Source organism: Lithobates pipiens, unplaced genomic scaffold (genome assembly GCF_037356315.1).
Source record: "Lithobates pipiens isolate NorthernLeopardFrog02 unplaced genomic scaffold, aLitPip1_a1.2 Scaffold_28, whole genome shotgun sequence".
Classification (NCBI taxonomy): domain Eukaryota; kingdom Metazoa; phylum Chordata; class Amphibia; order Anura; family Ranidae; genus Lithobates; species Lithobates pipiens.
The window spans coordinates 49577902-49595783 of NW_027507789.1; the positions used below are offsets into that span (position 1 = coordinate 49577902).

Consider the following 17882-nt stretch of genomic DNA (forward strand, 5'->3'; position numbering starts at 1 on the left):
TTTTTTTTTCAAAAGAAATCAAAGAAATATTAAAGCTCTGCACAATACTTATTCCAAAAAATCCTGGCTTAATGCACATGGGGTGTCTGTTTAAGCCCCTCTGAATGCCAGAACTCCTGGAAATTACTACTTAACCACTTAAGGACCAGAAGGGTTTGCCCCCTTAATGACCAGGCCATTTTTTGCGATACGACACTGCATGGCTTTAACTGACAACTGTGCAGTCGTGCGACGCTGTACCCAAACAAAATTAATGACCTTTTTTTCCCATAAATAGAGCTTTCTTTTGGTGGTATTTGATCACCTCTGCTTTTTTTTTTTTTTTTGCGCTATAAACAAAATACAGCGACAATTTTTTTAAAAAAAACAATATTTTTTACTTTTTGCTAAAATAAATATCCCAATTAAAAAAAAAAAACACACATTTCTTCATCAGTTTAGGCCAATATATATTCCTCTACAAATTTTTGGTTAAAAAAAAAAAATCGCAAAATAAGCGTATATATAAATTGGTCTGTGCAAAAGGTATAGTGTCTACATAATAGGGGATAGATTTATGGCATTTTTATTATTTTTTTTTTTTTTTAACTAGTAATGGGACCATTGACATTTATACAGCCAAATAGCCACTGATTACTGTATAACTGTCATGGGGGGGGGGGGATCTCGGGGTTAAATGTGTTTCCTCGTGTGTTCTAACTGTGGGGGGATGGGACTGCTTGGAGGAGGAAACTGATCGCTGTTCCTAATCTTTAGTATATTAGCAGATCTGTCTCTCCTCCCCTGACAGAATAGAGATCTGTCTGTTTACATTGACAGATCTCTGTTCTGTCTCTGTCAAGAGCGACCAAGGATGGCCAGCGGGCATCATGACCGCCGGCAACGCACATCTGTGTCGCGCCGCAGGCACGCGCATGCACCCCTACAGCTCTTAAAGCAGCCGATGTACCATGACAGCAATTCGTCCAGGGGAGCCAGCCTGCCGCAGTATAACCGTGGTGGCTGGTCCTTAAGTGATTAAAAACCACACCAAAAGACGCGTTTAATCGCGTCTAGCGTTTGAGCATTATTGCATTCTGTTGGCAAGAATATTCATTTTCCTAGCCATTGGAATACATTAACAATCAAACGCTAGATATGTCTAATGTTTGTGCGTGTTTAGACGTGTTCAGGCACAAAAAAAAAAAAAAAAAAGATTTTAAAAATGTTAAGGTCCACATTTACTCACGCTTATGTCAAATTTGTTTTCAGGTTCTTCTGAGGAAAGAGAGATTTTTGAAAAAGCAAGAAATATAATGGCGCCACGTCTATTTTCCGCAATGTCTTTGCGCGAATCTGTTGCTGCTCCTGAAGAACCTTTATTTACTGGCAGTTTTAAAAAGGCCGCTGAAACACAAGTTGGTGAAGACCTGAAACTCACCTTGATACTCAAAAACACTGTAACTGACCCCCAGAAGATAGAGATCAAAATGACAGCCACCGCCATAATATACAACAGTAAACCAGTTAAAGATTTTCTTACTGAATCCCATTCAGTTTCACTAGGACCTAATGAAGGTAGGTACAATGTACAGTATGTATGCCTATGTATATATAAATGCATAAACTGCAAATATTGCACACAGGGAATACATAAAACCACTCTTCTACAAATGGTAAATAAAAAAAAACAAGATTCCCATTGAAGATGAACATTGGTTAGTATGTTACAAACATGGCATCCCTTTACCGCCTGGGGAGGGCAGAAAGACCCAACTGATTATGTGACCATTGTGATTGGCTGACACCAATATTGGTAATTCCCTAATTCGATTAGTTATTTACATACATTTGTTTAGTTAAATTTGTTTAATCCATTTAAATCGTTTTCGGAATTTGTTGTGTTTATTCGTATATGAATCGATTTGAATTTTCTTATTCAAATTCGGATCGCTTCGAGAAGTTTTTGAATCAGTTTCAAACAGTTTTAGAATTCAAATCCTTTCCGAAGTTGAAAAGTTTTCAAATTCAAATAGTTTTCAGATTTCCAAAGAGAATAAAATAAAGGAATAGAATAGGAAAAAATTGAATATAAAAGAATATAACAGAAAATAAAATAATAGAATATAATAGAGTAAAACAGAACAAAACAGGATGGAAAAAAAAAGAACAGAATAGAATGGAATCAAATAAAATAGAAAGGAATAGAATAGAATAAAAAATATATATAATTAAATAGAAAGATTATAACCATCTTCTGAAATTTGAATAGAAGAGAAAATAATACAATAAAAAAATTAGAATAGAATAGACCAAATTAAAATAATATAACCATTTTCCAAAAATCAAATAGAATCAATTTGAATAGAATAGAAAAAATAGAATAGAATAGAATAGAAAAAAAAATAGTATAGAAAAAAAAACAGAATAGAATAGAATGAATATATCTATTCTCCTATTCTAATCTATTCATTTCTATTCAAATTAATTCTATTTGAATTTTGGAAAATAGTTATATTCTTTCTATTCAATTCTATTATTTTTTTATTGTATTTTTTCTGTTTGTTTATTCTATTTATTATTATTTATTTATTGTTTATTCTATTCTTTTGTTTCTATTCTATTCTCTTTTATTTTTTATTCTATTTTATTCAAATGTATTCTATTTGAATTTGGGAAGATGGTTATATTCTTTCTATTCTATTCTATTGTTTTTTCTATATTATTCTGTTATTCTCTATTCTAATGTATTCTTTTAAAATTCGAATTGATTCTATTTGTATTTTGGGAAATGGTTATATTCTTTCTATTCTATATTTTTTTATACTTTTCTATTCTATTCTTTTTATTATTCTATTCTTTTATGTATTTGAAGTCAAATGTATTCTATTTGAAATTTGAATTTCAGAAGATGGTTATATTCTATGGTATTCTATTCTATTTGTTTCTATTATATTCTAGTCTATTCTATTCTTTTATTTTCTGTTATATTCTTTTCTATTATATTATTATTATTTTTTAAACTATATTATTCTCTTTGGAAATTTGAAAACGGGTCAAATTTGAAAAGATTCGAATTCGAAAACTAGTCGTATTCAAAAACAATTTTAGTTTGAAAACTTTTTGAAAATCGAATTTGAAAACAATATGAATTCAAAAAGTATTAAAAAAGTATTCGAAAGCGATTTGAATTCAAATTTTGTCCGAATTTTTTTTTTTTCGTTATTTCAAGTTCGTTTAAATTCGGTACTGTTGTAATACAAAAATTCATTCCAATTCCAATTCATAACGAAACAAACCGTATATGTCTACAGTAGATCACAGGTGTGATATGGGACATGTCCTCCTGCTTTCAGCCCTTACCTCCATACGGGCTTTCTGTTTGAGGATGTGTCAGTGGACTATGAGAACACTCATTAGCATCCCTGCAGCCTACTGAAATCACAAATCCGTCTGCCACAGTGGAAGACTGTATTGGTAGTTTACTTATTCTTAGTAATCTGTGAAAAAATGAAACCATGTTCTAAAGGTGAACTTAGTTTTTAACACTTGCAGTGTTGGTGGAAGATGTTCTTAAAGTGCATTTTTTGTGCTTTTAAATGTAAGTCCCCATTAATGATTATAAGTACTAATTGCAGGGGTGTCAAACTTAATTTCATTGCAAGCCGCATCAGAATTATGGTTGCCCTTAAAAGGTCCGGTTGTATCTGTAGGACCTTTTAAATTTATTCAGGTTTTTTTTCCCACAGAGAATGGGTGCAGGAACTCAACCATGCACGTGGCCAACAATGGAAAGATCTTAAAGGGACAATAAATACCAGGAGTGTGTTATATGCGGAGTTCAGGGATGAGCTATGTTTAGAGTGCAGTTTCAGGGGTAACTCACCTATCCAGACTGGAAATGGAGTCAGCTCCACCTCTCTCTCTCTCTCACTTGCAGGGAGATCTTTGGTTGGGCACAGATGGTGATCACATTGCAGCTTACCATGTGATACCCCATCCCACACTCCATCTACATCTGCATCTCCCTTGTCCCCACTGCGAGTGCAGGGCAGGCAGGGATCTGTGAGAGCCCCTGAAAATAAATCTGTCCTTGTTAACACAGAAGGCTTCTTTGTTTACAAGTGACAGAAGTGATTAGGGAGTGCAGGGTGAGAGCCGGAAGTGGAGGAACACTGTTCTGCCACCTTCCAGTCTAAATAAAGCCCTGGGTTTGAGGGCCACATGAAATGGTCTGGTGGGCTGGATTTGGCCAATGGGCCTTGTGTTTGAAACATGTGCTGTAGTATGTTGATTCGGTGATCATCACTGCGGTCATAGTTTGAGCATGTTTACTGCAGAAACATGTAAGAAGTTTTTTCCTTGTTGGAGCAAACTAGACCATGCTTTAGATGGGTCTTTAGCCTTACTCTGTGGGCTTCTTCTATTTGTTGAACTTGATGAACCTGTACTTTCCTGGCGGCTCCATGTCAGCACAGATGGGTATAGGCTCTGCCCCCCCCCCCCCCCCTTGCCTCCAGGACTTAACTCCTATAAATTTGAGCCCACCTATAGCCTCGGCGTTCTTTTTTCCTCCTATGCGTAGGACCTAGGTGTGCTCCTCTACCTGGCTGGTCTAAAGGGCTGGCCATCCGTCCATGCATGTGGATTAGGCTGGACACAGTCCCTGGTGTCTTGGCTAAATGACTCATAATCCAGGGAGCCCTGCTGCTGGTCCTTGGGGTGGCTTTTATCAGGGCTAACAGCCTTGTTTGGGGTCTGCTGGGTCCATGTAAAGTGGGCAGCAGTGTTGGCAGAGTCTCCACTATGCAGGTGCACCTACGCTGTGCTGGTGTTTATGGTCGGATGGCGGAGGATGGGTGAGCTAAATTTTAAAAATGATTTCTACCCAAATGAATGCTGCATTGCTGGGCATTGTTGTGCCTTGGTCCCTGCAGCCTCTATGCATAGCCCGAGCTCCTCCACAGGGAATACTCTGCATAACAGGTACACAAAGTAACACTTTGTCTGTTCACACATGGCAATAACTTGTTGGTGACTTCTCATATTTGCTTTACTGTTGTGCCATTATGCCAACCCTCTCAAAAGACCAGCATTTCCAGAGAAGGCAGAGAAGTCATCTGTGGATGACTACTGGGCTAGCTATGGCCTGTTGAGGTATGGGATATCCTTTTATATTTCTATGTGCTCTCCAGTTTTTCATCTAAAAAAAAAAAAAAAAAGGGGAGAAGCATGTTTATGAGGTCTACAATTCCCTTGGTTTGTGTACGTTACAGAATATCAGTGTAATTCTGTTGCAAATTCCTACCTTTCTGCTGTTGTACTGAACAATTTTTTTCATTATGTCCTGATTCTTGGCAGGGTAAGGTTTAGCTCATTAACTGGTTGCTGACCGCCGGCTGTCAAATGACGGCCAGGCGGCGCACCTATTGCGGTGGGAGGCCGTCATATGACGGCCTCCCGTTTAAACAGGGAATGCGCGTGATCGTGCGCGCGCATCCCTGTTTCTTCGGTGGCGCGTGTCACGGAGACACCGCTCGCCACCAAAGGGGGTGAACAGCCATTGGTTATGGCTGTTTACCACGTGATCGGCCGTGATGAAGTCACGGCCGATCACAGATGGTCACACCCCCACTGTGCACGGCGCATGGGCGCGATCGTGAGCGCGCTGCGCGTGCACGTCGGTGGCGGCGTGTTCCCCGGGAACACTGCTTGTCATCGACGCTGGTAAACAGCCATTGGCCGGCTGTTTACCCACGTGATTGGCTGTGATCCTTTCACAGCCGATCACTAAAATGTAAACAAACCACGGTAACGAGATTACTGCCTACAGTGTACACCAACACACACTGATTGCCCCCCCCCCCAATAAAGAGGACCTGTCACCACCCCTCATAGTACCTGTCAATCACAGTCCATCAGAGTACCTGTCACAGTCCATCAGAGTATTTGAGTACCTGTCCCAGCACATCAGAGTACCCGAGTACCTGTCATGGCCCATCAGAGTACCCGAGTACCTGTCATGGCCCATCAGAGTACCCGAGTACCTGTCACGGTCCATCAGGGTACCCGAGTACCTGTCACGGTCCATCAGGGTACCCGAGTACCTGTCATGGTCCATCAGGGTGCTCGAGTACCTGTCACGGTCCATCAGGGTACCCGAGTACCTGTCACAGTCCATTAGAGTACCGAGTACCTGTCACAGTCCATCAGGGTACCCGTGTATCTGTCACGGTTCATCAGAGTACCCGAGTACCTGTCCCGGCACATCAGAGTACCCGAGTACCTGTCATGGCCCATCAGAGTACCCGAGTACCTGTCATGGCCCATCAGAGTACCCGAGTACCTGTCACGGTCCATCAGGGTACCCGAGTACCTGTCACGGTCCATCAGGGTACCCGAGTCCCTGTCACGGTCCATCAGGGTGCTCGAGTACCTGTCACGGTCCATCAGGGTGCCCGAGTACCTGTCACAGTCCATTAGAGTACCGAGTACCTGTCACAGTCCATCAGGGTACCCGTGTATCTGTCACGGTTCATCAGAGTATCCGAGTATCTCTCACGGTCCATCAGAGTATCCGAGTATCTGTCACAGCGCATGCGTGCGATCGTGAGCATGCTGCGCGTGCACGTCGGTGGCGGCGTGTTCCCCCGGGAACACTGCTTGTCATCGACGCTGGTAAACAGCCATTGGCCGGCTGTTTACCCACGTGATTGGCTGTGATCCTTTCACAGCCGATCACTAAAATGTAAACAAACCACGGTAACGAGATTACTGCCTACAGTGTACACCAACACACACTGATTGCCCCCCCCCCCAATAAAGAGGACCTGTCACCACCCCTCATAGTACCTGTCAATCACAGTCCATCAGAGTACCTGTCACAGTCCATCAGAGTATTTGAGTACCTGTCACAGCCCATCAGAGTACCCGAGTACCTGTCCCAGCCCATCAGAGTACCCGAGTACCTGTCCCAGCCCATCAGAGTACCCGAGTACCTGTCCCAGCCCATCAGAGTACCCGAGTACCTGTCCCGGCCCATCAGAGTACCCGAGTACCTGCCCCGGCCCATCAGAGTACCCGAGTACCTGTCCCGGCCCATCAGAGTACCCGAGTACCTGTCCCGGCCCATCAGAGTACCCGAGTACCTGTCCCGGCCCATCAGAGTACCCGAGTACCTGTCCCAGCACATCAGAGTACCCGAGTACCTGTCATGGCCCATCAGAGTACCCGAGTACCTGTCATGGCCCATCAGAGTACCCGAGTACCTGTCACGGTCCATCAGGGTACCCGAGTACCTGTCACGGTCCATCAGGGTACCCCGAGTACCTGTCACGGTCCATCAGGGTGCTCGAGTACCTGTCACGGTCCATCAGGGTACCCGAGTACCTGTCACAGTCCACTAGAGTACCGAGTACCTGTCACAGTCCATCAGGGTACCCGTGTATCTGTCACGGTTCATCAGAGTACCCGAGTACCTGTCCCGGCACATCAGAGTACCCGAGTACCTGTCATGGCCCAACAGAGTACCCGAGTACCTGTCATGGCCCATCAGAGTACCCGAGTACCTGTCACGGTCCATCAGGGTACCCGAGTACCTGTCACGGTCCATCAGGGTACCCGAGTACCTGTCACGGTCCATCAGGGTGCTCGAGTACCTGTCACGGTCCATCAGGGTGCCCGAGTACCTGTCACAGTCCATTAGAGTACCGAGTACCTGTCACAGTCCATCAGGGTACCCGTGTATCTGTCACGGTTCATCAGAGTATCCGAGTATCTCTCACGGTCCATCAGAGTATCCGAGTATCTGTCACAGTCCATCAGAGTACCCGAGTACCTGTCACAGCCCATCTGAGTACCCAAGTACCTGTCACAGCCCATCAAAGTACCCGAGTACCTGTCACAGGCCATCTGAGTACCCGGGTACCTGTCACAGCCCATCTGAGTACCCGAGTACCTGTCCCAGTCCATCTGAGTACCCGAGTACCTGTCCCAGTCCATCTGAGTACCCGAGTACCTGTCCCAGTCCATCTGAGTACCCGAGTACCTGTCACAGTTCATCTGAGCACCCGAGTACCTGTCACAGTCCATCTGAGTACCCGAGTACCTGTCACAGTTCATCTTAGTACCCGAGTACCTGTCACAGCCCATATGAGTACCTGTCACTGCCCTTCAGAGTACCCAAATACCAGTCACCAAGCCATCAGAGTACCTGTCACCAGGCCATCAGAGTACCCGAGTACCTGTCACCAGGCCATCAGAGTACCCGAGTACCTGTCACCAGGCCATCAGAGTACCCGAGTACCTGTCACCAGGCCATCAGAGTACCAGAGTACCTGTCACCAGGCCATCAGAGTACCCGAGTACCTGTCACCAGGCCATCAGATTACCCGAGTACCTGTCACCAGGCCATCAGAGTACCCGAGTACCTATCTCCAGTCCATCAGAGTACCCGAGTACCTATTTGCAGCCCATGTCTCATAGAATATACGTTGGGGTGTTTGCTTTCCAAAATGGGGTAATTTTGTGGGTAATTTCACTGTCCTGGTGGTCCAGGACCTTCAAAAGTGTGATGGTAGGAATGAAATGAGATGTGTCATTTATGCTCCTAGAACACCTGAACATACTACTTCAATGTTCGGCCTCTCTATGTGACCAGGCTGTGTAAAAGTCCTACACATGTGGTATCGCCATACTCGGGAGGAGTAGCAGAATGTATTTTGGGGTGTAATTTTTTCTATATACATGCTATGTGTTAGAAATATCTTATAAATTGACAATTTTGTGTAAAAAAAAAATGCGTTTTAATTTTTTTCCACATATTCCAAAAACTTCTGGAAAAAAATTAACCATTCAAAAGACTCATTATGCCTCACAGATTATACGTTGGGGTGTTTGCTTGCCAAAATGGGGTCATTTTATGGGAAATTCCATTTTCCTGGTACTCCAGGGCCTTCAAAAGTGTAATAGGTGGTTGAGAAATGAGATGCGTAATTTTTGCTCGTAGAACGTCTGAAGGTACTACATCAATGTTGGTGCTCTGTATGTGGCCAGGCTGTGTAAAAGTCTCACATATGTGGTATCGCCGTACTCGGGAAGAGTAGCAGAATGTATTTTGGGGTGTAATTTGTTGTATGCATATGCTGTGTGTGAGAAATAACCTGATAATATGACAATTTTGTAAAAAAAAAAAAAAAATAATAAAAAAAAATCTTCATTTTGCAAAGAATTGTGGGAAAAAATGACAACTTAAAAAAACTCACCATGCTACTTACTTATTACCTTGGAATGTCTACTTTGTAAAAAGGGGTTATTTGTGGGGTATTTGTACTTTCCTGACTTGTTGGTGTCTCAAGAAATGAGGTACACCTGATGTACTGAAAGCCTTATCAGAAGTGATCAATTTTCAGTGATTGGCACCATAGTTTGTAGACTCTATAACTTTCACAAAGACCAAATAATATACACTAATGTGGGTTATTTTTACCAAAGATATGTAGCAGTATAAATTTTGGCCAAAATTTATGAAGAAAAATTACTAATTAGCAAAAATTTATGACAGAAACAAAGAAAAAGGCATTTTTTTTCACAAAATTTACGTTTTATTTTATTTATAGCACAAAAAATAAAAAACCCACTAGTGATTAAATACCACTAAAAGAAAGCTCTATTTGTGTGGAAAAAGGGACGCAAGTTTCATATGGATACAGTGTTTGATGACCGAGTAATTGTCATTCAAACTGTGAGAGCGCTGAAAGCTGAAAATTGGTCTGGTCAGGAAGGGGGTGTAACTGCACTGTACTGAGGTGGTTAACCACCTGGTGAATCAGGGCTGTGGATGTAGGCTTCATCCTTAAGGTTTGTTACTAAGCAAACTATTTTACTGCACTTAATTATTTTTATGGGCTGGTTTGTTAATTGGCATGCAAAACCCTGTGGAAAGGTTATCTATTGGTAATTACCAGTCTCAGAACAAACAGCCCTCTTCAGGCTCTTCAATAAAGAAGACGTGAATGAACATGACAGTGTGAACCTTTCTTTGATTAAGCAACCAGAGATGAGGATTGATACCTAACAGGTTGTCTTACTTATTAAACAAGTGGCCAATATACTCAAATGAGTTATTCCTACGTACCATGTGAAGGGGTTAAATTCTTTGGCAAGGAGCAGTCTCATAGCTTTCCCAAGCAAACATCCCTCTTCAGACTCTAGAAGAGGAATACACAAATGGGCATGACAGTATGTATTCCACTGGCTCAAGCAGCCAGGGATAAGGATGACATCTATTAGGATGTCACATTCAATAAACACATTGCCAACACACTCTAAAGGTGTGGTTTCGGGTCACTCTTTGAAAGGGTTATCTGCTCTGGCAATGAGAAGCTGCCTAGCCATGCCAGGTGAAACAGACCATTTTCCAAATTGAGGCGTGTGTAGCATTATCCCTCCCCTGTTTTGGCTAGTTAGTTCTCAGCTGTGCTGACATTAAGCCGTCAGGAAAACGGAAAATTGGATTCAATACAAGCTCCTTGGCAGCACAGATCCTACCCAGCTTGGTAGGCTGAGGCTGTAGGTGGGCTCAAATTTATATGAGTTAAGTCCTGGAGGCAAGGGGGAGCCTATACCCAGCTGTGCTGCCATGGATCTTGTCAGGAAAGGAAAATTACGGTAAGTATTTGAATTCAATTTTCTGTTTTTTCAGCCTGAATGTGAAACCATATTTTGTTGTGCTTTGATGCCTTTTCATAACCTTTCTTTATGTACTTGTTTTCCAGAGAAACCTATTGAGATGAAATTACCATATGTTGTTTATAGAGATGCCATAACTGCAGACAACATGATTCAAGTTGTAGCTGTGTGTATCGATGAAAGGGGAGCCAACGTGCTAGTACAAACAGTGACTACGCTGAAGAATCCAGCACTGCTGTTAAGGGTAGGACTCACAATCTTCTTACTGCACTCCAATGTCCAAAGGTATAATAAGGGTTCTAGTTAAAAAACAGAGGTATGGTCATACCATGGGTCATAACACTGATTTAACAAAACAAAAAACATTTGTGCATTTATAAAATAGCGGTGTGCGATACAACATTGCATTGCCTCCTCTAGCTTCCGACTTTTGCAAATTTAATGAACAGAAGTAGAAGAAAGAGAAAAGCGCAGTCACTTGATCAGTTCTTCTCTAATTACAGAGTTTTCTCTGCTGCATAGGATTCCATAAGGTGCAAACCGTGACCCACATTTTATCAATGGGACGCTTGTGCTGAGAGTGGGATTGGATCATATAGAGCAGCCATTCTCAACTAGGGTTCCTCCAGAGGTTGCAAGGGTTCCTCTGGCTGCAGCAATAGACCTCCTATTTCATACTGCCTGCATAGTTCTAAGGCCAACGCTTGTTGTGCAACGTTTGTATAGGTAGCATTTTGACCATCTGTAACAATGGCACATTTTAACCATAACTTCAACCACTTAAGGACCGGAAGGATTTACCCCCTTAATGACCAGGCCATATTTTACGATACAGCACTGCATCACTTTAACTGACAATTGTGCGGTCATGCAAAGTTGTACCCAAACACCCACAGTGGCTCCTGCACAAAACGACATACGGGCATGTCATTTCGCGCAATAATGCCGCCCTGCCGTAGTATATGTGCGGCGGGCGGTTCTATAGTGATAAAGGGTGGCATTCTTTACATTCTTTGGTTTTAGCAGGGGGTTCCCCAGGATCTGAATTATTCCAAGGGTTTCTCTGAAGTAAAAAGTTTGACAAAAGCTGATACAAAGTATTTAAACTCAAGTACAAAAATTGAATATGTTGGAACCTACCATTCCATAAATGTGGTGGCTCCATTTGTTTTAATTTATTCAGGCTTTTTTCTCAGTATTTTCACTGAGTGACCCTGCCAGTAATACACTTCCTGTCCTAGGGTGACAACACTCATTCATCATACAGTAAAACTTTGGATTGCAAGCATAATTTGTTCCGGAAACATGCTTGTAATCCAAAGCACTGGTATATCAAAGCGAATTTCCCCATAAGAAATAATGGAAACTCAAATGATTTGTTCCACAACCATTTATTCATAAGTCCTTCAGTTTATAGTCCATATAAAAAGAATATAGCAATGTAACCAGGTTGTGTAAATAAAATGTCCATCCACAAATGGCAGCCTCCACAAGGGGATTAAAAGCAAAATACAGCAGAAGCTACAGAGTATAAAAGAGAAGAGAGGCACCTCTAAGTGTAGCAATATGGTTACATTTATTGAAGGTACAACATTTAGCAACTCACGTAGTTGATAATTAAAAGAGGCACGTATGCAGGCATGCATAGCTAAAGCTGCCAACTGTCACCGCTGTCAGTCTGCAATTGTGATCAGGAAGACTATCCTGCAGTAGAACGATCTGAAAGCGAGTCTGGAAGTGCAGCATGGAAGGGATGACGTTACTTGTATATCAAGACATTGCTTGTTTATCAAGTCAAAGTTTAAAATTTGCTTGTCTTGCAAAACACTCTTGGACAAAGTTACTCTCAATCCAAGGTTTTACTGTACTTTATATATGGAGTAGCAGCATTGTCCCCTTAGCACGGGACTAATAACTTCTGATAACTTCTCCCTATCCCCATCTCCATTACAGAGAGGGAAAGTGTACTGTAGTCCACAGAGAGAGAGAGATGGGAACAATGATAACTCATAAGGGACATTCTTTGAAATTTTACATACCATGGATGCCCATTAATGTGTCTATCATGTTACTATTCATTAGTGATGCATTCTGCATGCATTTTAGACACTTTCCAGGTTCTTCTTTTGTGTTGGTTTTCTTTTGTATTAATTATTTTACAATGATATTGGCTAGTAAAGCTTTCTAATAGCATCTTAAATGCACTGTAAGCACCATAGGGTAATTTGTGGTGAGTTGCAGAGCATTTACATTAACAGTAATGGAGGCATTTGGGGAGCAGTAAAGCCAGGCACATGTTTCTTGTGAGATAAATTTTGTTGCAACACACCACAAAGTGAAGCAAATGCAACCATATGAACAACACTGTTTGCTTCAATACATGCAAGTAACACAGAGCATTGATAGGCGTTCGACAGACTTCAAAAACGAGGATGAAATGCCGGCTTTTGATGCTAGTGTAAACTTAATGTAAGCGTGCAGCACAGGAAGTTACCATTTCACAAGATTCTGATAGGATCGCCTGCCACGGATATAACAAAAAGCTCTGAATAATAACCTTAACAGACTGAAAGGAAGCGAAGAGAAGTTCATTATTAGGGCTAACATACACTTTCATTTATACATATTATTTTGCATATTAAAACTACTACCATAACCACTATTATTACTACTACAAATAATAATACTAATAATAATACAGATTGTATATGTATTTTATTTATAGCCTATTGAAGACGTCAAATTTAAGAAAACTGCACGTGTGGATTGCATATTTACTAACCCAATCAAAGAGGATGTCCCGGACAGTATTTTGATTGTAGAGGGGAGTGGCCTTTTGCGTGACCAAGTATTTATCAAGTGAGTATAAATATTATTTGAAAAATTATATAAAATGTAAGTAATATGCACTATCATAGCTTAAAGCAGTTTTTTCTTCACTATCTTGACCAATGCCAGGCATGGCAGGCTGTTTAGCCAGTACTGAATGGACAGGACAGTTTTCAGACATGGCCTATTATAAAAGTGGTCTTTTTAACAATTTTGGAACTGTTTTTTCAGTTTAAAGACGTTAGAATTTTGTTCCGCTAGTTTTGTGCTTAACATGCCTTTGCTATACATAAGATGTATAGCTCTTCTGCTGACTGGACAAATTAATTAGTATTTGGTGGTGCTGGTGACTCCACAAGCTATAAAAGCAGTCCACAAAATTCAATTGTGACCTATTGGATGCGCAGCGGATGTCACAAGACTGGTTGAGCAGAATTGCAAATGCTTTCACTGGAAAACTGGTTCAAATATAAGTGGAATTCTATCTAAAACCAAGCTTTAGACAGAGTAAAGAGAGGTTAGAGGCTGTCTGCCGCCTAAGTAGGGAGATTGCTTATCAATTCTTGTTCCAGAGAATTTGTCCCAGGAAGTAAGAGGAAATCTCCCCAAAATCAGGAAGAGTTGCCATAAGTGAAAGTTTTTATTTGTCAATTGTAACATTTTGGGTTTCTCATGTTTTGTCCCGGTAACAGTGATCACCAGGACAATTACGGAGTACTCTAATGCCCTGTGCATGCGGTCGGACTCTCCAACAGAAAATGTGCGATCGGACTGTGTTGTTGTCCAATCGTGTGTGGGCCCTTTATAGTCCCGTGCTACGTCACCTCTTTCTGAACGATCCGATTTTCTGAGAACTTTGTGTGACCGAGTGTATGCAAGACAAGTTTGGGCCAAAATCCATCGGATTTTGTTGTCGGAATGTCCGACCATGTGTACAGGGCATAATGCCACGTACACACGAGCGGAATGTCCAACAGAAAATTCCAACAGAAGCTTTTCATGGTATATTCCGATCGTGTGACTTTTTTTTCTGAAAATTTTGACGGACCTAGAAATAGAACATGTTTTAAATATTTCCGATGGAACCAATTCCTATCGTCTGTATACTGTTCTGACGGACCAAAAACTACGCATGCTTTGAAGCAAGTACGAGACAGAAGCTATTGGCTACTGGCTATTGAACTTCCTTTTTCTAGTCCTGTCATACGTGCTGTACATCACCGCATTCTTAACGATCAGACTTTGGTGTGATTGTGTGTACACATGACAGTTTCAGCGGAACTCCGTCGGAAAAATCTTCGGAGGTTATTCTGATGACATGAGAGAAAGAAATACAAACCTGACATTGCTTGCTCCTAACCTTTCTATACTTACACCAAAAACAAATTGCTGTAGTGCTACTTTGCCGACCCAAATATGGGTGTAACATGTAACGAGTAACAACTCATCCTTTAATGTTAACCAGCAGATAGAAACACAACTGAATTTAGCCTGGGCATCTAGGCTTCAATGATCTTTGGAGTTTGCATAATACCAAAGTGTGCTATTACACCTTACCTTATGGTACAAATTATACAGCCTAAGTTTTAGTATCCTATCTATCAATCTATCTATTTCTATCTATTTCTATCTATCTATCTATCTATCTATCTATCTATCTATCTATCTATCTATCTATCTATCTATCTATCTATCTATCTATCTATCTATCTATATCTATCTATCTATCTATCTATCTGTCTATTTCTATCTATCTATCTATCTATCTATCTATCTATCTATCTATCTATCTATCTATCTATCTATCTATCTATCTATCTATCTATCTATCTGTCTATTTCTATGTATCTACATAGAAATAGAGAAACATGTATGCTAAAGAATTGATGCAATACAATATTTCCACCCATCTATCTGCCTTTCTGTATATCTACATAAACAGTTACATAAAGTACTTCCCACAACTTACTAATAAACATCTTTTTTTCTTCTAGGGTACCAAGTATGAAACCAAATCAGAGGATTACAATTCAGTTTGAGGTGACCCCACACAGAGAAGGTGACAGAAGTCTCCTAGCGGATTTCTCCTCTAAGAAGTTTCCAAATGTGAAGGGCTTTCAAACAGTTCCAGTGGCTTCATCATAAAAAGCCATACCTGCCGGAGGGAAGAGAAAATAAACCTTATTTAGAAGCTTCATTTGTTGTTGGTGCATGGAAACATCACCATGCAAAAATATTTTTAGGCATTTTGTCATTTGCATTTATTTCCAAATAAATGACAGCCTATTTAATTTATTAAAGTGGTGTTGCCACCAAAAAATTAAAAGCTGCTTAAAATTCGTAAAAAAAATAAAAATAAAAAATTGGCAAAAAAAATTTTTTTTACTCACCTCTAAATACCGGTTGCTAGGGGGTCCCTCGTGGTCTGCCTTCTTCATTGCCCGGGCTGGTGACATCACTTCCCCTCGCGCCGCACATTCACCTGGGACCTGTCACGTGTCCCAGGTGACTGTACGGCGTATCACAGCGCCCTGCGCCGCTCGCGCATGCGCAGTGGGTGCCCGGCTGTGAAGCCACAGCCGGGTGCCCACAGTATGCATGACGGCGCCGCGAGCGGAGCGGGGAACGAGGGGGGGGGGCTTCGTTCCCCCGCATCGCTGGACCCTGGGGCAGGTAAGTGTCCGATTATTAAAAGCCAGCAGCTGCAGTATTTGTAGCTGCTGACTTTTAATTTTTTTTTTAGGGGGTACCCCACTTTAAGAAAAAAGTTGTATCTTTACTTTAAAAGTAAGCTATGCTGACTCTACAAGTTAAAAAGTGAATGATAACAGACAAGTATTGGAATGTCCCAATATATTCTTATAGAGAAGCTCCAGGCTCTTGTAGAAAAAAAAATGAAGTCATCAGCTGCAAATACTGTAGCTGCTGACTTTTAATGTTAGGACACTTACCTGTCCAGAATTCCAGTGGTGTCTTCACCCGAGCAATTTTTCAGTCTGCTTTCGGGTGCTGCCGCCGACATCTCCAGTAAGTGAAACCAGCAATGAGCAGTGCGCTCTGTGTATAGGCCGGGTGCGGGACAAGGAGAAGGGGAGCGGGGGTACTCGCTCCCCCCCCAAAATGTGGCAGCAGAGGAGGGTGGAGGGGCCGACAAGCAGAGTTTCCCCTTTTGGGTGAAGCTCTGCTTTAAAAGAATGTCACAAAGTCTGAGTATGAGATTTAAAAGGTATTTAGCGTATGCAAAGCAAATCCTTTTTCAGTTTATTCTTTACGTCTGTGTTTCATTTCATGTATAGGAAGTAGGGAATAAGATAACATCTCTACAAAGTGAAGGAAACGCCTTTTTAGACAATTGTTACCAGAAGAGATATCCGTGTTGGAAGATTTCTAGTCATCTACTGTAACATTTTGGATTTCCTGTTGCATTCTGTACCAGTGCCAATGATCACAAATAAAGAGGGTGAATCTTCTCAGGGGGGACACAGGCAGAAATATTGATAGGGTTCTAATCTTTCCCTGCTCCATCCAAAATGTAAAAAATTAACTAAAGGTAGAATTTGATTTGTTATATTTCATGATGACTTACAGGTTGACATACCGTACTTTGTATTATTTTCTGGGTTTGCTATGTTCTGTCCCTAGTTTTGTTTTCCTTATACCCTTCCCTTCTCCTTGTTCCTCCTTCCATTACCTTCTCCCCTTGGTTACATGTTATCTAAGCTCAAAGAAGAAACCATAGTGGGAAGATTCTGCAGCTGACATTTGGACCATTTTGTAGATTTCTCCTAATTGTTGCTCATCAGCAGACGGTATACTTTGCCAATGTTTTGCTTTTATTGTACCTTTATCTTGATCTACTATGACCATTATTGTCTTTGCTGAAATGACATTGTAAACCAGTTCCTTTGTTAAATTTTGTAGAATTTAATAAAATTACATATATAAAAAAAATAAGTTTTGGCTGTACATGTACTTTAGGTATACCGTGCAAATAGAGCACTCACCCTAAAAGAATCATTCTTATCCAGTTAAAATATTTATTTTATTATTTTATTTATTTCAGTTACTTATATAGCGCCATCAATTTACGCAGCGCTTTACATAGACATTGCACATTCACATCAGTCCTTACCCTCAAGGAGCTTACAATCTAAGGTCCCTAACTCACATTCATACATACTAGGGACAATTTAGACAGGATCCAATTAACCTACCAGCATGTCTTTGGAGTGTGGGAGGAAACCGGAGTACCCGGAGGAAACCCACGCAGGCACAGGGAGAACATGCAAACTCCAAGCAGGTAGTGTCGTGGTTTGGATTAGAACCAGCGATCCTTCTTACTGCTAGGTGAAAGTGCTATCCACTACACCACTGTACATAAAATA

The 17882-nt window shown here is 41.3% G+C and overlaps 1 protein-coding gene across 1 annotated transcript in view; it reads left to right on the forward strand.

Moving 5' to 3' along the window:
• The window catches only part of LOC143935368 (protein-glutamine gamma-glutamyltransferase E-like), a 56043-nt gene extending 38592 nt beyond the window's left edge, over positions 1-17451 (forward strand). Inside the window, exons 10-13 of the mRNA XM_077459190.1 lie at positions 1252-1557; positions 10755-10912; positions 13394-13527; positions 15492-17451. Of these exons, the coding sequence (XP_077315316.1) occupies positions 1252-1557; positions 10755-10912; positions 13394-13527; positions 15492-15642 (749 nt within the window). The 3' untranslated portion in view covers positions 15643-17451. The remainder of the gene's footprint in view (positions 1-1251; positions 1558-10754; positions 10913-13393; positions 13528-15491) is intronic.
• Positions 17452-17882: the final 431 nt, after the last annotated feature.